Below are 19309 nucleotides of genomic sequence, written 5' to 3' on the forward strand. Positions count from 1 at the left end.
GAGCGAAACCGATGGGGCCGTGGGGTAAAATCCGCAGGCGATTCCATGGAGTCCGCGGGTCGCGTTCATGAGATCATTTGATAAAGGAATTCAGGGAGTGACAGGGAGGAGAGAAGAAATGCGGAGAGAGGAGAGAGGAGAGAGAGAGGAATGCTTATCGGCGTTATCTTATCTTCTGCCGCGCTTATCGCCCATTGCCTAAAAGGGTAATGCACTGCTCGTCATCTCACCACGGTATATAACGGACCTGGTGGCCTTCTTTCCTCATTATTCAAAGATTCGTTGCTTTTATTTCAGCTCAAATTATTATCTGTTATTTCCAAAACATGTCTTCCATCACTCCGAAACAGGTCGACGTCCTGGTTGTTGGTGCCGGCCTCAGCGGACTTAGAGCTGCCCTAAAGGTCCAGGCTGCTGGATATTCCTGTGCAGTTGTCGAAGCGATCGATCGTGTCGGTGGGAAGGCACTAAGCGTTCCATCCAACCCCGGTAGCCCCGGTGTCAACGATATCGGCGCGGCCTGGATCAACGACACCACACAGAAGGAGATGTACCAGCTGCTAAAGAAGTATGGGTTGCATGGAGAGGTCCAGCGCGCAGAGGGCATGAGTGTGATGCAGCTTCCAGATACATCTATTCTGCACCCTCATGGTGAACTTCCAGTAATATCGTCCGATACCTGATCGTATTTTAGAAGCTAATTCACGGGTATAGTTTCCCGACGAAGACCAGGTGAAAGTCGCGTCTGCCCTCGAGCATATCAGAGGTCTCGTATCCGATATCAACCTGAACAACCCTACTTCGACCAGTCTGGGCAAAGACTTGGACAGAGTGACCGTCAGGGAATACTGCGGCAAACACTTCTCCGACGTGGTGACTGGCTTGGTGGAGTCTATTGTGCAGTCACTCCTCGGTCTTGAAGGAGATGAGATTAGCATGCTTTCCTTTGTCTTCGGCTGCAAATCTGGTACGGGGATTGACCCTTTAATCTCGGACGAGGTCGACGGGGCACAGTATCTTAGAGTCCGCGAAGGTAGGATATCCCAATAGCGAATGAGGCATCCGCTAATCCACATCCAACCAGGTACCCAATCCTTCTCCCAAAACATGGCTAAGGAGCTTGAACCTGAATCACTCTACCTGTCGACGCCAATTACTGGGATTGAACAGGCCTTTGACCCGGGTCTCTGTACAGTGAAATCATCAGACCAAAGAACGTTCCAGGCAAAGCGAGTCATAGTCTCGGTTCCGAGTACGCTTTACAAGAAAATAGACTTCAACCCTGAACTGCCCGAGGCAAAAGCCCGTCTTGCCAAGGAAACTACCATGGGCTACTACAGCAAGATGATCTATGTGTTCGAGCAGCCATGGTGGCGCACTGCCGAACTATCGGGGACTATCCAGTCCCAGGTTGGCCCCATCCTGTTTTCACGAGACACCAGCGTCCCCAGTGATGGACAGTGGTCAATCACCTGCTTTATTGTTGCAGAGACAGGACGTCAATGGTCGCAATTGTCCGAGAAGGAAAGGAAGAATGCAACTTGGAAACAATTCCGAGAGGCCTTTGAGACAGCTTGCGCTGAAGCAAATGTCTCTGTTCCACCGCCCATCAATGTCATCGAGATGGAGTGGTCGAAGGAGGAATTCTTCGGCGGTGCTCCTTGTCCTGCACCGCGGCCAGGTCTTCTCACGGAAATTGGTGCAGCATCACGAAGCGCGCCATTTGGCAATGTCCATTTTGTAGGTACGGAGACGTCCACTCAATGGAATGGGTACATGGAGGGAGCAGTTCTGTCTGGGGACCGTGGTGCTCAAGAGGTTATCGAGGCTCTTGGAAAGTAATGGACCCTGGTTCTAATACCGCATCGGTATCCAACCTTATGTCAGGTTTTTATTGTTTACATGCCTGCATTGTGGATATTACGATATTTATCACGATGCTTTGGAGGGCTGAATCATAAAATGGGAGTATCACGCTGTATGGTAATCAAGTCCAATATGTCCAAGTTATGAACCTTGCCCTCACCTAACACTCGCGGGATGCATGAGTAATTATACCGCAATTAGTTTCACAGTGTTCACTAATCACTATATCTTTTGGTCCCAGCCGTGTGGGCCCGTATCCATTTGTCTGCAAAGATTGGATCCCGCTCGGGCAGAGTCTTGGACAGCGGCATCACAGTTCCACCGCTGCTCTTTGTAATCCAAACATATTTCAGTAAAACTCTCCGCGACTAACATGAGATTTGTCATCGTCATGATATAGTTAACTAACTAATTTACGTAGTTACGTAGTTCGTTGCTAGAGTTCCCACAAAACCATCCCCTTCCCCTCCAACGTCGTCTACGCCCTTTACCAACAACCCTGACCTGGTCCATCCTCTCAAAATGTCTACCCAAAAAGCCGTCGTCATCGCATCGGAGAAGCAGGGCGGTCTTGTCACCGACAGACCTATCCCCGCCCTCCGAGATGACTACATCTTGGTCAAAACCGTCAGTGTGGCTCTGAACCCCACCGACTGGAAGCACATCGCCTTCCTCGCACCCGTCGGCGTACTCGTCGGCTGCGATTACGCCGGCGTTGTCGAGGAAGTCGGCAAGGACGTCAAGAAGCCATTCAAAAAGGGCGACCGCGTTTGCGGGTTCGTGCACGGGTCCAACGCCGTGCAGCCCGAAGACGGCGCATTCGCAGAGCACATTGTCGCCAAGGGCGACGTGCAGATGAAGATCCCGGATAACCTCAGCTTTGAAGAAGCCGCCACTCTGGGTGTCGGTATCCTCACTGTCGGTCAGGGCCTGTACCAGAGCTTGAAGCTCGCTCTCCCCACTGAGCCTACCAAGACTGCTGCGACGGTCCTTGTTTACGGCGGCTCAACGGCCACTGGTACACTGGCTATCCAATTCGCCAAGCTATCCGGCTATACGGTTATTACGACCTGCTCTCCGCACAACTTCGATCTGGTGAAGAGTCTCGGCGCGGATGAAGTTTTCGACTACAGGGATCCCAACTCTGCCGCGAAGATCCGCGAGTACACCAACGACAACCTCCAGCTTGTCTTCGACACGATCTCTCTTGAATCTAGCGCAAAGTTCTGCGACAATGCGATATCTACCAAGGGCGGCGAATACAGCGCCCTTTTGGTTGTTGGGATTGAGCGTGAGAACGTCAATGACCGCTGGACTCTAGGATATACCGCCGTTGGGGAGTACTTCGAGTTTGGCCAGACTCCGTTCCCTGCCAAGCCCGAGGATAAGGAGTTTGCTGAGAAGTGGGTTCCTATTGCGACAAAGCTTCTGGCGGATGGCAAGGTGAAGGTGCATAAGCCCAAGGTCTCCCCAGGAGGGCTGAAGGGTGTTTTGGAGGGCTTGGAGCTGTTGAAGCAGGATAAAGTGAGTGGGGAGAAACTGGTGTATAATGTTGCGGACACTCCGTGAAGTGTTGTAATGAATGTGCCCGGGGACACACTTCTGAAATTTATATAACGAATTGAAATCTCTATACGTATTTCAAGCCTTCCTTCAATACTTGGACGAACCTCGGCTGCTTCAATGCGATGACGACATCGACAGCCGGGTCTTCCGCAGCCAATCACATTCAAGGATGAGAACGCTGCGGGCTCAGTTGCCCGTTTAGGATTAGACTCCGCCTGAAGGTTCCGCTCCACTCTATACAAGATGCTTTTCAATCACAACCAGTTCAAGCGCCACATTACGGAAAATTCGTACATATAAAGGGTGTAGATATCCTCCAGGTAGCACCCTACTGTGTATCTTTTATTTCTTTTCATTGCTAGCATGTTCAACTACAACAAAGTTCTCGTTATCGGTGCCACCTCCGGCATCGGCAAAGCCCTTGCTACAAGGCTGGTTGAGAATAACATCCCCTTGGTTATATCCGGTCGCCGCGAGGAGAACCTTAGGGAGTTTGCTAGTCAACATGGTAGTGACAAGGTGAAAACCAAAGTCTTCGATGTGACCAAGCTGGACGAAGTAAGATATATATCTATCAAAGCCTACAGCTGAGATATCTAATTAACCGCTTAGGTCCCTCAATTTACATCAGAGGTCCTCAGCGAGAATCCCGACATCGACTGCATCTTCATAAACTCCGGAATCCAGCGGCCTTTTGATTTCTCCAAACCCGATACCGTCGACCTATCCATTTTTGACCAGGAGCTGGTGACAAACTACACCTCCGCGGTTCACCTCACCAAGGCATTTCTCCCGCATTTGCAGTCACAGAAGAAACAAACCGCTCTTGCCTTTACTACCTCGCAAATGGCTCTCGTGCCAATGATGCGCTGTCCCAACTACGGCGCCTCCAAGGCAGCTCTTCACCACTTCATCCTAGCCCTTCGGACCCAGCTGCAGGATGGCCCTGGCAATGTGCGGGTTCTGGAGATTTACCCGCCGGCCGTACAAACCGAATTGCATGATGCGAAACATCAGCCTGATTTGAAGGATGGCCATCTGATTGGCATGCCCTTGGATGAATTTACCGATGAGGTTTGGCATCGGCTAGGTCAAGGAGAGGATCAGATTGCTGTTGGCTCTGCAAGGGATATCTTTGAGGCGTTTGAGCTTAAGAGGCAGCAGCTTTACCAGGAGATGACGACGATGTTGTCGGGCCTGATCAAACAGTTTCTGCGGTAGCCAACTATAGAAGGACCTGGATGTACGGTGTAAAATGGACCTGCGAATTCTCTCATGGTTAGTTAATATATAGACTGGGTTCTGACTAGTTAAACCTGAATCCCAGCAGGTTAACCCGACCTGACCCAACCCGTATGCATGTCTATTAGCAAGGGACCAAGAGGACAGCCAAAAAATTACTTCACACCACTATTCTGCACCTGCCAAGCCCTACTCAGTCACCTCTCTTAAGCTCAACTTCAGCGGACGTTTTGTCTATTTTAAGCTGCATTAGATTTCATAGCAACGGCCATTATACTCCCCAGGCGCAAAAAAAAACGGTCAGGCAGGCAGTCTAGGCCTGTGAATAGGCTCTCTCAGGTGGGCTGGCCTGCAGCTGAGCAACGCACTCATTCGCAGCTAATAATATCCCCGTTGGCGCTTAGATCATGGAGATGACATCCCGCGACCATGTATTGCCGCACTCTGACCTCCTTTTTAGCCAACCTCACCAACTCAACCACCGACACAGGGCAACCACATATACACAACCTGCCCGGACATCGTGGTTAGAGCTCCGTCCAGAACTTGATAACGTGTTCTTGAGACAGCCACTGCCCACTGAGGAAGAACACGATATTGAGACTCCAGCAGAGGAGCTTCGGTTTCTGGCGGAGGATGTTTGGCGGGTCCACCCAATGTTGAGTAACATAAGAACAGTGTCAATTAATTCGCTCTAGTTAGCCAGGCCTGACTGTTTGCCATTTAGGGTAAGGGCCCACTGTCCATTTCTGGTTTAGTCTCCGCAGCTGCTGCCGAGTCTCTTTTTCTATCAGCCCAGCCTGAGATCCTGCATTCTGCTCACCATCAACCTATCATCAACCTATCATCGTAAATAAATGGACCCCAAACCGTTACAAATGACCCTGCGCCGGGCCTGCCAAGCCTGCGCCCGGGGGAAACGCCGTTGCGACCAGCGCTGGCCGCGTTGCAGCAGGTGCCAGGGGCGGCGAATAAACTGCGAATATGCCAATGTGCCTCTTACTGCAGAGTCTCCAGCCAATGCAGGGACCTCTCCCTCCATACCCCGGCCCCTGCAGATGGAAATCGTCAAGGGCTACGAGCAGCGGATCATCTCGCTTCTGGTAACCGGAGTCTCTTCTCTACCGTTACTCTTTGCAGAAAGCATGAAAACCCACTTCATTCACCCTGAGCTCTGGCCTGGCAAGCTGGCCCCGCCACCGATCCAGGACGTCCATGCCATCTGCCAACTCTACGCTCACTCTAACAACACCACTATTCTCCTCGCACTATTAAAACAGACATTGGCATATCACCACAGGCGAATATCAAGCCATGTCGACTTTGAGGGTCTGCTCGCTTCCGCGCAGGCTTTGCTCCTTACACAATGCATGCTCATCGGCATAGAGAACCCGTCCATTCCTTACTCCGAAGCAAACCACGCATTGCTGCTCGCTGTTAGCCACAAGTTATGGCAACAAGCTCCGATCCAGTTGCCCAGCACTCTCAGTCCCAGACGCGCGTGGATCCTTGCCGAAAGTGTGCGGCGCACTATCATTGTTGGCTTCATGTTGCGGAGTGTGTACTCTCTCAAGAAGAGAAACTACTCCGTACGCACTCCATTTGTGGACTCCCTTCCATTCGACATTCGTACGTCGCTGTGGGATGAAACTAGTGACAGTTTTATCAATGGGGTGGATAACCCGGCTGATTCGATAGTGTCGCTTCATCAGTATTCGGGGATGTTGGAGAACGGTCTAGTCCATGGAATTCCCCCTTTTGGTGGGTTAATCCTCGCAGCCTGTAGGGGGAAGGCGGTTGAGGATATTCCATATCCTTCTCTGCCTGGGGATGCGCTCTAACACTGGCCGTGGCGTCGTACTTTCATACGCGGCTCATCGCGTACACCCAATCTCAATATCGGCAGATCATCTGTTGCTTTATTTGTCTACGTCGGCAGTTTCCAACTCCAAATAATCCATCTGTTGTATACCTTCCGACCTCATGGTTCTCAGTCTCGTAAGTATAGTAGTGGAATGCAGATGGTGTTTCCCTACATGCTGGTTGGGCTTTCTTGCCGTCGCACTGATCATCGTTCATCTCCCCATGCAGCTGCAAACAAAGAGCTTCAATCTCGTATACCTGTTCAATGAGCCCGCCGTGCTGGTAAGCGCATGTCCCGTGTCCCCCGCTGCAGCGACAACATCACACCTGGAGCAGCAGGAGGCACAACAACGGCGATCGCGTGGATAGTGAACATAGCCTGGGCAGTATCCTTGACTTGTTGGATGCATGGAAAGTCGAACATATAAATTGGTTTACGGCAGGGCTTTACCAAACATGGGGAATGTTGGTCATATCATGGAGTATATCCCAGGCTCATAGGCAACAAACAAGGATATCATCAACTTGAAGCATCGGGTCATTTGCATTTACAACAGACATAGCATTATCTGCAATACTGTATTACCTCAATACGCAGGCCACCCTGTTCTGATGTGGCAGTTATTCTCAGCGTGAGGCGACTTAAGACGTGGGTCAACGATCTGCTTTTGCGATGATGCTTTTTATAGAATGAGCAGCTGTCACAGGTGTTTGTCTCCAATTGAATAGGGCGTAACCTATCCGCAACGTGTAGACGCTTGAAGGATCACGTCAGTCGCCATCATCCAATGCAGTAAGCCTGTGCGTTTTGCAGTGATCAACGTCTGCTGCGACTTCCCGCTCCCTATCGATGTTTGTTTGAGGGATATCTCGGCGCTTCAGCACATTTTCTACAAAGATCATCAAGGCTACATCAAGGCTAGACGTGGGATTCAACTTGTCCTGGGTGTGACTCACGCCACTAACGGCTGAACTGTAAACCCTGAGGATGTCGTAAACGGGCTTTCGCTAGTCGCTTTGGCTTGACTGGTGAGGAGTAAAGCCCTAATCGAAGAACATGAATGCTCCACGCCGAGAGCTCCCACTTCCTATCAGGAGCCAAAAACGGGGATCCTGAGCCGGAAATACGCAGGAAACAAACACTGAATGGAGCCTTAACAAGAGCCATACCCGGGCCAGCCTCGTCCGAAGAGATTCGCCCCATCAATGTCAGTTTCCAGGCCTGCAGCTCTACCCAGAGTCCCAGACCATCCCAGGCTCCTTGCCAAAACTTGCCCCTCGCTTGCCAGAGTCGATCGACATGCAGCATCCGTATTCTCTGCTCCGGACCCAACAGCATTGCAAACGAGGTTTTGGGAAGTCCCCACACAATAAGTGGTAGAACTTTGTCTGGCTGCGACAATAGATCAGTAGCCTCATTGCAGTATCTGCATCGTCGTCGAAACAAGGCCAGGCGATGTAACAATCTTCCTCGTACAAACAGACCAGCCAGGCAGTGTCCAGTCTGGCCTCGCGGGGCCAGCGCCATCCGTGTAACACGAAGACGCACAGTGTCTGCTCAGTCGACCTGAAGGGTAATTTGGTACTTTTGATGAGTGTGACTCCCGTTTGGAAGCAGCTGAGAAGCGAGATATTATTGCCTTTCCTCGCGGAGTCTGATCAGCATATCCGTCGTGTAGGTGCAGGTTCTGATTCCGAATGGATCCCATAGTGCTGGCCAGCCTCTCTGTATCCGTCCTGCGAAGCCCCAGCGGGAGGATGCAATCACCACGGTTTGGGCAGGGGCTTCGCAGGGGATAAGATTGTGAGAAGAGCAATTGGAGCAATACTGAGAGGACGGTGCTACGAAACTGAACGTTTTATATTCTAGTAACTTCAAAGGAACTAGAAGCCGGAAATCTACGCAGTGCCATGATACGGATAATCGAACTCAATTTAGTCGTAAAAATCAGTCGCTTCTTCCCTGTACATATTCCTCGTCATCTTCATCTTGTTTGTCCTCGACTTCAGTGTCCTCCTCCATCTTGTTTTGGGTTTCGGCGTCATCCCCCAATATGTACATCGGTAGGACCTCGGCCCCTATGATCTCCCTTGCCCTGGGCGACGTGTCCGGAGAATAGCCATTGATACTATCCACATACACAAGTCCTGGGCGCGAAACAACGAGGATTTTGCGGCCCTTCCAGAAGTCCATCCTCGGCCTCCAGCAGTAAGGGTGAAGACCAACCAACTTCGAACGGTCATGGAAGATGCCACCCAGCTCCTTGATCCCTCGCAGAACAGGTTGGCCATTGATCCAGGTTTCGCACTTGATCATGGCCCGGACTGCCTTGCGGAAGATGTCGATAAGGTCATCGCGTCTCTTACTGACGAGCTCCGAGGTGTCCAGCTCTTTCAGCAACCAGCAAAAAGGCTCGCTGGCCAGCAGGTCATCCGCGAATCCAGCCAAAGCCGCCTCGTGCCGTTCTGCGTTGTATTGCCCGTATTCGGGGTTGGGGCCATAGTGGCGGTTGTTGGAGTTTGCGAGGCGCTGCGTTTGCATCTTCCACAGGACGCCGTAGGTAGGGTTTGCTATTTGGCGACAAACATTTGATCAGACTCCAGAGCCAGCATTAGATTAAAGGTGGCCAGACTTACTCTTGTAGAACTCGTCAAAGAGATGCTTGAGCTTGCTTCCGAATTTTGGGTCCTCGTCTGGGTCATCCGGCGCCACCTTGCCATCGAAATACCAAAAGGGGTTCTCGAACAGGCGCTCATGCACAGTAAGATAGATTAGCAGCTCGCCTAGGACCTCGCCAAACCGTTCGGCTGCAGTGGGAGGGAGGATAGGACGCAACCGAGCCCAGTCCATCTGCACACAGAAGCCGTCAACGCTGGAAATCAGACGCCGGATCTGGTCGTCAGACAAGACATCGATGTCAGAGATCGAATATTGAGAACACCAATAGCGAGAATAGGTGAACATCTCCCAGTAAAAGCTACGCAAGCCGTCCGAGTCAAATGCCCATTCGGCGGCGCCTTCTCTGATGAGCTGGGTCACCCCTCCCAGCAGGCGGTGGTAGTCGGGTCGTTGGATGAAGCCCCCGCCGTACTTACTACGGAATTCTATCTCGGTCTCCATTTCTTTCTGGGTCTTCCAATAGTGGCTTGTAGCCGGCTCGAGGGGGACGGGGTGCAATACCTCCATGGCCTTCCTCTTCAGGGCCGAGCGAGTTTCAACCATAGTCGGGGAAGAGTAAGCGATGGTAGTCAAGGGGGAGAGATAAGAAAGTAAAGGAAATGGACATGACTGCCATCCCGTTATGCTCAAACTCTTAAATAAATGTTTGCTGCTGTGCCCCGTTCTTTGTGGCCAGATCCGGACAAAGCAGCCCCCCTCGGGTGTCCTGCAAATACCCTCTTCCACCGGCCCCCAGCGAGCAGCAAACAGCATCCTGGATCAACGCGCGTTCGTCGCATGCAATGGCCCCGTCCCAGTGAACACGGGTATGTGCAGGGCCGTCGCGCTCTCCTTGCTTTATTGGCACCACTGGCAGGGCGACCTTCTGCCCTGGCCCCGGACGAAATGCCGCAGCACCTTGTCTGTACACGGCTTGGTTTCTTTCAGCAGCCTTCTTCTTTTCCAAACTCAAAGGCTTCCCTTCTTCTTCTTCTGTGTCGACTTTCCCTCAGCTGCTCTTTGTGTTTATCACGGCTTTCTCTAATCCGGCCCCCCACAATCATGGCTGCTGCAGAGCGAAAGATCATCGTCGGTATCGACTACGGAACCACCAAGACTTGTAAGTTTATCTCTTTCACGACGCTGCCAGACAAGAGAGTGGAGGATAGATGGTAATTATGCTTTGACCAGGTGTGGCGTACGCACTATGGGACCCGAACAATCCGGCGAGAACCGGGGCCACCACAATGGACTGGAATGGGAACCCAAGCACACCGTCAAAGCTTGCATATGGCCAGAACGAGAGAGTCTTCTGGGGTCGCGATGCAGAGACTGTGGTGCCCGGATACACCTGGAGCAAGGTTCTGCTCGACCCTGAGCAACACCATGACGGCCACCAGACCGGGGTATTGTCCAGCCTCGTAAGGAACGGGGTTCTGCGTCTGGGCCCACCGCGAAAGCAAGAGCGCGTTATCGTTGACTTCCTGGGGGCGTTGCGCATCCAGATCAGCACAGCTCTGGAAAATACGTACCAAACCCTACCACCGGTCGAATGGCGGTTCAGTATTCCAGCGGTATGGGATCAACAACCTCGACAGCGGATGATAACGGTCATCACTGAGGCTGGCTACCTCTCTGACCCATTGCACTCTGTCTTTTTAATCACCGAGGCGGAGGCTGCGGCGATTTCCACCTTTCACCGCGCGCCCAACCTTCAGGTCGGCCTCCTTGATCTCTCCCAGGTGCTCCTTTACTTTTCCGCTGACATACGGTTGTGGAAAACTAGTTCTACCAGGAATTCAGGTTCCTCGTCTGCGACTGTGGAGGGGGGACATCGGTAAGTAGGCCTGTATATGTCCCAACCATGGACCCTAGTCAGGCTGATCTTTCGTAAGGATATCACCGCAATGTCCGTCCAGAACAGGGTTTCCGGCCTCCAGTATACCCAGATAGCAGCCAGTACTGGTATGATGACCGCATCCCCAGGTATAGTCCAACACTATACCGAGACCACTGACACCCCATATAGGTATGCGCATTGGGGGAGCTGAGGTGGACTGCAAGCTGCTTGAGTTACTGGAAGCAGAGCACCGCGCGCAGGGCACCACGTTCGCCGATATGATGGCAGACCCTCTTAATGTTGCCAATGTGATGGGTTCCATTGAGCAGGTGAAGGTTAACTTTTCTGGGTGTGAACAACGCATCCTCGACCTCCCAACTGGCCAGGTGGTCCTGAGCCCCGAGAAAATCAAGCAGGCGTTGGACCCAGTTGTGGAACAGATTATAATTCTCGTTATACGCACGATCAACGCGGCCACGAAGTATCACCAGCCGTTGAACTTGGATGTTTGTATATCCTACATCGGCGTCCTTGCTGGTGCACAGACGGCTAACGTCTATCTACCAGAGGGTGCTCCTCGAGGGAGGGTTCGGGCAGTCTCCATATCTGAGGGCCAGACTAAAGCAACGGCTTGATGGACTCTGCCCGCTGGAGGAACACAACCAGTACTGGTGAGCTGTTCTTTTCCCGCTCTATACCCGCATCTGGGCCTCCACTAATCCGCCAGGGCACCCTCCGTTGCGTACGGCGCGACCCTAAGCGGGCTTGAAGCCGCGCGACGTGTGAGTGCCTTGTGTACTCGTCATTTCGGTCTACAGTCTGTGTGCGTGCCACCCGTTGGTACAATTGGCGGCGTGACGCAGCACGTTCCTTGCTGGATCCTCAAAAGGGTCTGCACATATCATCCCCTGAACATCCTAGTCGACCCCCAACTAACCCAACCACAGAACGAAAGGCTCCAGGAGGGCCGTCATGGAAGCGTGGATATTACACTTACTCATCAAGAAAACGACTCTCTCGCAAAGGGAATTATGGTCATTGCAGCCGAGCGCTGCGACATGCCTCCGGAGGTGATCGGCCAGCGTAAGTAACATCGTCAATGACTCCCTGCCTTTGCTGATGCGCAGTGTGTGCCGCATTTACCTCTGCTGATATCGAACTAGCCATTATAGCAATGGGCATGATTCCCTGTCATTTGAACCAGGTAACTCTGGCCAATGCGGGCCAGTTTCCAATCGACGGCCGAGTGCACTACTTCCCCACGGTCACCGTCCATTGGAACATAGCGAGTCTGAATGATGGTAGGAAGGAAGTCAACTTCAACGTGACAGCGTTTGGACGGGCACTTGGGAATGATTCAGTTATTGTTCCGTCGTGAAGTCTGCCCGGCGTACTCGCATCGGTCTCGCGTCCGTACCGTCGGGGAAAGGACCTGACAAACTGCTGCGTGAGAAACGGGTTCATTCTTTGATGGAGACCTTGTTCAGGTGGCTATCTATTAGTTTATGGTACTACAGTCTAAGGCACTACCGTTTCCTTTGTAATCAAGTATATCTCTCGTATCGTTGGTGCTAGATCACCCCTTCGTCTGGTTACAAATCACCACGTCTCTCCTTAATCCCGATAACAAGTTTGCTCCCTGCCATAGTGTATTCATAGGTGAAGCTGAATTGGAACAGAACGTCATTAGTAACAGCAGGTAAGTCTTTCCACGCGCCTCTCGGGTCAATAAACACAGTTTATAGGACGTCAGTATTGAAGTTCGTTACTTTAACTCTATCTTCCGGCCATCACTCGCCAGCATGATGAAACTTATAACCTTCGGGTGCTTTTCGACGGAGATACTTCGGCCAGAACTTACAGAGATGTTGAAGTCGAATCGGATCACTCGGCATTGGAGGCCTCGGCGTCTACAAGAACGCAGCCACGTGTGAAACCAAAGTTCGCCACTGGCACTGCAATAACTGGTAGTGGAGTGAAGACAGGAGAGAAATTGACTGTACCTAGTATTGCTTTGGGCTCGATGTGGTACTTGCAATTACGCATCTCAGACGCAGGGGTTCGGGTCGACGCATATTGCATGGAACGGAATGAAGGATCTCCGGTGCTATTGGGGCCAAGTCAGACTTTAGGAGCACACATGGAGACAGATCAGACTGTGAAAAAGGAGAATATAGAGGGCACTGGAGTTTGTTGAGTCCATGTGGAAGAGAGGGAGCTGGCCAATCAGAGGCCGAGAATGCTCTCTTTTGTCACGTGATCGCGACAGGCCCTTATTCCAGATCGGGCATGCCGTTGATTATGGGGACATGATGCATGCAGGCTAAAAGTACGATTGCAGGAAGACACGTGGTTATGAGAGACAGAAATTGATGAGTCCTGTTGTTTACCTGTCTACCTATTTGCTGTTGAGTTGTGTATACGGTATACCTGTAGAAACCCCAGACAGTTTTACGAAGTGGCTTGATATGGGATGACCATATATGACCAATGGCCATTGCCATCTGCCAGGTCTCTTAAGATTGCCTGAATTTGCGATTATATGTGTTATAATGGAAATGTCATTAATCCGGCCGTGCTGCCTCGAAGGGATTCGTATGATATCACAGCGTTAACGGCCGTTCCAGCCACGGGCTCTTCACACTTGTGAATGCCGTCCATCCGGTTATCCTGTTGTTGACAACGTGGCTACGCTGATCAGGCCAAGAACCTCTTTCTGTTTGGGGCATGTGGGATGGTTACCAGGAACCCGGTCCTCTATGCAGTCCGTGCTTAGGTGCGGTAAGCGCCGCCCCGCGGTTTGATATCGCGATCAGGTAAAAGGATGCTCTGAATCAGTTTCTCCACCAAGTCTTCGCCCAAGGCCAATGGGATCTCATCCGTTTGTGCCGAATCTCGAAGCTCTCGATTGTCGGCCCCAGAACCCAGACCCGAGCCTGGGATGCGAGGATGACCCTGGCCACTCGCCCATCATCAAACAGCCCCTCCCCTTACCAGACTAACAGCCACAGCAACTCTCCAACATGGCCAAGATGGTCTGTTCTTGCCGCTCGTCGGCTTTTCCTGTGCGCTGCGAAACCATAGCACTCGTGAACTGTTCTCAATTCCGCGCCGTCCGCTGCCTAGACAACTGAATATCCCAACCTGGGATTAAGATCTTAGATACGAAATAATAAAATACTATCAAGAAAACACAAGCTACAACGTTGAATGCGCATATTCCGCATATGTACATTGGAGGCATCAACATCTCCCACGCGAGTGTCGCAGGCATGCAGATGGCCAAACTTTAATGAAGTGAGCCAACAGCCCTAACGACGATCTATTCAATATTACAAACCCCATTCCTATATCATCCGATGTATTCTGACTGGTATTCGTGGAGAGGTGGTTTCTAATGCATGATAACGAAATAATTGGCCGCGGTGGGAGAGCATTGTATGCGGTAATCAGGCTGCAGAGATCGTTTAACCTACAAACATCAGGACTACTAATAGCCTATCGGATGCTCCAGGGCTGACTTAGGCACTCCCTGGCGTGGCTCAGTCGACTCGTCTTTCTTCCAGGGCGATCGTGTGGCACAGTCCGTGGGGCTGTCTCAGCTTGTTAATCGCCAGTGCACGCTCCAGGCCCTGGATTTTCCTTAATAGGGAAACGCGCTAGGTGCTTGACTCAACCAGGGTTCGTGTTTCAGGAGCGAAGTAGCCAAATGTCAAACCCACGTTTTTGTGAAGCTGAGGTCAGTGTGCTGTCAAGACTGATCGGGGATGAAGCATTGAATACTGCTACCAATTTCCTATCATAGCATGTCCGTTTTGGCCTGGCTAGAAACTGAATGTACTTCTGCGACTATCTGGAGCTCGTAACTGTAGGCGCCTATCCCGTATTCAGAAGAGATTGGTGGATCGGGCGAGCGTTTATAGACATCATGGCGAATCATGATATGCTAGCTATGTTCCCAGATTCGGTTTATGCGTGGTGAGTCTAGACTCTGAATAAGACAATGAAAATTAGCACCGATGATCACCCGTGGAGATCTCTGGGTACCTGTACCAAGATACGTGTCTGCCACACCCCCATTATTCATTCTGGTCTATGATCGACCATCCACATGTAGAGGCGATGGTCAAGAGCCGATTGGCGCTTCCTACCAGCATCCGTAACGTATCTGCAACCTCCTATCTCGAGGCTCTCGTTGAACTGTCTATAAAATGATCCTTCCCGGCCTGTCGAGCTCTGTTCTGCTAGGATCCGCAAGCAACAACGCAGAAGATAAGCAGCAATGGGCGAGAAGAAGACCTCCGAGCCGACCCTTGAGGCCGTTGCCTCCAACAGCCCTCCCTCCGAAGTCGAACTACCATCCCATACCATGTGTTCGAAGAAGCAGAAGTGGAATCTGGTTATTCTTGTCTCTGTTGCGGCCGCCTTCTCGCCGCTGTCGTCCAATATCTACTTCCCGGCCCTGGAAAGCATATCGCAGGATCTTGGAGTCAGCGCCTCCCTGACTTCATTGACTATCACTGTTTATATGATTGTTCAGGGCATTGCTCCCTCGCTGTTCGGTACGCTGTCGGACTCGTGTGGACGTCGTATTACCTTTGCTATCAGTCTTACTATCTTTATACTTGCCAACTTGGCACTTGCCTTTACGAAGAATTATGCAATGCTTATGGTTCTGCGAGGCATACAGGCTGCGGGATCCTCCGCAACCATTAGCATCAGCGCTGGTACTATTGCAGATATTGCCTTCCCCGAGGAACGTGGTGGCTTTATGGGGTTGAATGCAGGTATTCGGTAAGTCAATCCCAAGCACACCCCAGAGCATCTCTAACCCATGGCCAGTATGATGGGGCAGTCTATCGGCCCGGTCATTGGAGGCCTTCTCAACAGCGCCTGGGGGTTCCGAAGTATCTTCTGGCTACTCTTCGTCATGAGTGTAATCATCCTGGTCTGCCTCTTGGTCTTCCTGCCCGAGACCCAGCACAGCAAGACTGGAACACGCCAGATCTCCCTCTCAGACATCCACAAGCCCCTCGCCAACCTCTTCGAGAAGGACATTGCCGCGCTGCTCGTCTGGGGTGCCATGGCCTTCACAGCATGGAGCATGGTCGCCGCCTCAGGAACACGCCTCCTCCTGCTGGGCTTCCCCGAGATGCCCGAATGGCAAATCGGCCTCTGCTTCCTCCCCAACGGCGTCGGCTGCATCGCAGGCTCCATGACAACAGGCTATCTCCTCGACAAGGACTTCCGGCTCGCCGAGGCCGAATTCAAAGACCGACGCGGCATCGCCCTCGACCAGCCCATCCCGCGCCGCGCCGCCATCGACTTCCCACTCACCCACACCCGCCTGCGCCGCGTGCCCCTATTCAGCGTCGTCCTCGCCATCTCTCTCGGCCTATACGGGCCCAGCTTCATGTTCAATGACATCCACCGCGGCTACGGGCCGAACCTCGTTGCGCCGCTGCTCTTGCAGTTCCTAATTGGCTTTACCTCCACGGCCATCTTTAATATCAACTCTACCCTCCTGATCGACTGCTTCCCCGACCAGCCGGCCAGTGCGACGGCGCTGAATAACCTCTGCCGCTGTCTGCTGGGTGCGGCTGGGGTCAGTGCTATCCAGCCTTTACTCGACGCTGTGAGGGCCATGCGTGCGTTTTTGATCGTCACTGGGGTCATGGTGGCCTTTATGCCGCTGATCTGGGTTGAATGGAAGTACGGCGAGAAGTGGCGCAGGGAGCGCGAGATGAGAATGATGCGACAGGGCCAGCAGGTGGAAATGCAGTGTGTGTGATGTTTATCGGTGGCGGGAATGAACAAACGAGGGAACGAAAAGATTGTTGTTATTGTGTTTAGCTGTCAGCATACGAGTCTACGACTGCAATGTTCTTATAGCCAGGGCGTTAGGTGCTATAACTAGGGAGCTGTGGGTTGCTGGTCAACCTGCTAGAAATAATAGTCATTTAAGTCATCAACCAACATAGTATAGCGTCCAGCACTATATATCCCTACTAGCCTCTCGGCTGAATGACTGATTCTCTCCCCAAAGTCCGTTATGACGTCGAGCTGCAGTTCGCATGCGGGAGATTCTTTCACAGCAGAGTTGAAGCAGAGTTGAATGCCCGGTTATAACTGCAAAGCAGAATCTACAACGCCAGCCGCAGATTGCTATCCGGGCAGCGAATGATGGAGCTAACTACTCTCACGGCCCTCGTGGGCCTGCTTTGCATGGTACGTCTAATAATGCCCCCATCTCTGCACGAAACTGAAATCAGCCCTCTCTCGTCAGGCTGTTTCATGGGCTCTCTATACCCTTCTCGCCTCGCCCCTGCGAGATTATCCAGGCCCTCTACTCGCAAAACTCTCTCCTGCATGGATCGTCCTGCAATGTCGACGAGGAAGGAGGTCTCAGGCTGTGCTTGACTTGCACAGGGAGTACGGGGACTTCGTCCGAATTGCGCCTAATCACATCTCCATTGCAGACCCAGCAGCGGTGCTGCAGATATACGGCCACAAGTCTGGGTTTTTGAAGGGACCTTTCTATGAAGATAAGCCTTGCCTTGTTTCTCACCAAATTCCTCAAATCGATATGTAGTGCTGACATTGGGCGTTCACCGTTTCACCAGGTTCAACCGGTGCTATTCAACACCAGAGACCCTCAAATCCATCAGCGGAAGAAGAGGATCATGAGCTCCGCTTTCTCGGCAAAGAATCTGCAGGAGTTCGAGCCGCATATGAGCAAGGATATTCGGAAGCTCGTAGACTCTTTTCAGCGCCGGTTAGAGGGTTCGAAGACTGCGGCGTTAGACTTCAATGTATACGGTACGATCCACATCATCCAGTATAGTTATCCTACTGATGCATATTCAGCAAACTTTCTGGCATTCGATGCTATCGGTAGGTTGTCTCAAACCTCCCGCTTTATATGCCCATGCTCACTATCTAGGCGATTTCGCATTCGGCGAGCCCTTCGGCTTCCTAGACCGAGAAGAAGATTACCTCAACCTCATTGACGCAGTAGATGCGCGTGGAGAAGTACTGAATGCCCTGGGCCACGTCCCACGGTCTCTCAGGGCCTTTATGAAATACCTCCCATTCGACTCCTTCTGGTTAAAGGGAGTCCAAGGCACACAAGTACTAGGCACTCTCGGAACTAGGGCATATTTCAAGAGACGAGACCAGGCCAGCTCGCGCAAAGACCTTCTCAGCTTCCTCTTCAATGCCAAAGACCCTACAACCGGGGACCCGTTAATGGAGAACGAAGTCATTGCCGAGTCTATTTCATTTATTGTCGGGGGCAGCGATACAACTAGTAGCAGCATGACGAATATTGTCGACATCGTATCTCGAGCCGAGGCCGTCCAGCGATATCTGCAGGAGGAACTGGATGTTGCCTTTCCCGGCGATATGGCCGCGGATTGGGTTGCTGACTTTAAAACCGTCGAGAGTCTGCCGGTTCTGAACGCCATCGTCCGCGAGGCGCTGCGGCTTCGGCCTACCAGTGCAACGGGCCTCGAGCGTGTCACCCCCATGGGGGGGAAGGTAATAGCAGGAAGGTCTTTTCCGGAGGGCGTATGTCTGCTATCTACCATGAGGCACTCTATTTCATCCAGACCAGGGACTAACAATGTATATAGACTCTAGTAAGCGTGCCAACGCTCAACATCCACCATAATCCGGTGGTATTCAAGGTAAACTCGCACATCGGCTTACTGGCATTTACTGACGAAGCAAGGACTCTGAAAGCTTCTGCTACGAACGGTGGATTGGCGAGGATTCTTCCAGGCTCCTGGACTCGTTTATTCCATTCTCTGTTGGTCCGCGGGCTTGTACTGGTCGAAAGTACGTATTTCTCAAGGTATACTTGCCGATCCATTTGGCAATGTTAACACTGTAGTAGTTTCGCATGGATGGAGATGCTGAAGACGCTGGCAACTTTATTCAAGCTATTTCACCTGGAGCGCGTTTTTGTTGGCGATACTGTTCTCCGTGAAGGGTTCTTCATGAAGAGCCAGGAATGTGAAGTCGTGTTGAAGAGGCGTACTGTTCAAGCCTAGCATTTCAATGACGTTCTTTTTATAATCCATGTATCTACAGTCCTCCTGTCTGGGCCATCAAAGTAGTGGACAGTCGTAGACAAGAGAAATCGAGGATATCGCAACCGCATACATATTGCGCGACTCGGTCAATTTGATTCTTTACCCTGTATGGGATTTCATCATGATCCACATTGATGCCTGGTTGTCTTCAGTGATATCCTATTTGACAGTCATAGT

The 19309-nt window shown here is 51.8% G+C and overlaps 8 protein-coding genes across 8 annotated transcripts; 7 read left to right on the forward strand and 1 right to left on the reverse strand.

The window, feature by feature from the left end:
* Window positions 1-326: 326 nt before the first annotated feature.
* On the forward strand, window positions 327-1842 carry APUU_10378S (flavin monoamine oxidase family protein; the record flags this gene model as incomplete). The annotated part of the gene is made up of 3 exons (XM_041700129.1): window positions 327-662; window positions 715-1033; window positions 1085-1842. The coding sequence occupies 3 exons, from the start codon at window positions 327-329 to the stop codon at window positions 1840-1842; spliced, it is 1413 nt and encodes a 470-aa protein (XP_041549744.1).
* A 546-nt stretch (window positions 1843-2388) lies between these two features.
* APUU_10379S (zinc-binding alcohol dehydrogenase family protein) lies at window positions 2389-3435 on the forward strand (the record flags this gene model as incomplete). Its single annotated transcript, XM_041700140.1, has 1 exon — window positions 2389-3435. One exon carries the CDS (start codon window positions 2389-2391, stop codon window positions 3433-3435), a length of 1047 nt encoding a protein of 348 aa, XP_041549745.1.
* Window positions 3436-3795: 360 nt separating this feature from the next.
* Window positions 3796-4653, forward strand: APUU_10380S (putative short-chain dehydrogenase/oxidoreductase; the record flags this gene model as incomplete). Its single annotated transcript, XM_041700152.1, has 2 exons — window positions 3796-3990; window positions 4045-4653. The coding sequence occupies 2 exons, from the start codon at window positions 3796-3798 to the stop codon at window positions 4651-4653; spliced, it is 804 nt and encodes a 267-aa protein (XP_041549746.1).
* Window positions 4654-5531: 878 nt separating this feature from the next.
* On the forward strand, window positions 5532-6515 carry APUU_10381S (Zn(II)2Cys6 transcription factor domain-containing protein; the record flags this gene model as incomplete). Its single annotated transcript, XM_041700163.1, has 1 exon — window positions 5532-6515. The coding sequence occupies one exon, from the start codon at window positions 5532-5534 to the stop codon at window positions 6513-6515; it is 984 nt and encodes a 327-aa protein (XP_041549747.1).
* Window positions 6516-8485: 1970 nt separating this feature from the next.
* Window positions 8486-9760, reverse strand: APUU_10382A (uncharacterized protein; the record flags this gene model as incomplete). Its single annotated transcript, XM_041700174.1, has 2 exons — window positions 8486-9108; window positions 9175-9760. The coding sequence occupies 2 exons, from the start codon at window positions 9758-9760 to the stop codon at window positions 8486-8488; spliced, it is 1209 nt and encodes a 402-aa protein (XP_041549748.1).
* A 498-nt stretch (window positions 9761-10258) lies between these two features.
* APUU_10383S (Hsp70 family protein) lies at window positions 10259-12414 on the forward strand (the record flags this gene model as incomplete). Its single annotated transcript, XM_041700185.1, has 8 exons — window positions 10259-10316; window positions 10388-10914; window positions 10983-11033; window positions 11092-11161; window positions 11226-11542; window positions 11604-11707; window positions 11764-12119; window positions 12200-12414. The coding sequence occupies 8 exons, from the start codon at window positions 10259-10261 to the stop codon at window positions 12412-12414; spliced, it is 1698 nt and encodes a 565-aa protein (XP_041549749.1).
* Window positions 12415-15318: 2904 nt separating this feature from the next.
* APUU_10384S (uncharacterized protein) lies at window positions 15319-16827 on the forward strand (the record flags this gene model as incomplete). Its single annotated transcript, XM_041700196.1, has 2 exons — window positions 15319-15830; window positions 15879-16827. 2 exons carry the CDS (start codon window positions 15319-15321, stop codon window positions 16825-16827), a joined length of 1461 nt encoding a protein of 486 aa, XP_041549750.1.
* An 892-nt stretch (window positions 16828-17719) lies between these two features.
* APUU_10385S (uncharacterized protein) lies at window positions 17720-19090 on the forward strand (the record flags this gene model as incomplete). Its single annotated transcript, XM_041700207.1, has 5 exons — window positions 17720-17930; window positions 17980-18605; window positions 18671-18724; window positions 18769-18875; window positions 18934-19090. 5 exons carry the CDS (start codon window positions 17720-17722, stop codon window positions 19088-19090), a joined length of 1155 nt encoding a protein of 384 aa, XP_041549751.1.
* Window positions 19091-19309: the final 219 nt, after the last annotated feature.

The sequence above is a fragment of the Aspergillus puulaauensis genome, chromosome 1 (genome assembly GCF_016861865.1).
Source record: "Aspergillus puulaauensis MK2 DNA, chromosome 1, nearly complete sequence".
Taxonomy (NCBI): domain Eukaryota; kingdom Fungi; phylum Ascomycota; class Eurotiomycetes; order Eurotiales; family Aspergillaceae; genus Aspergillus; species Aspergillus puulaauensis.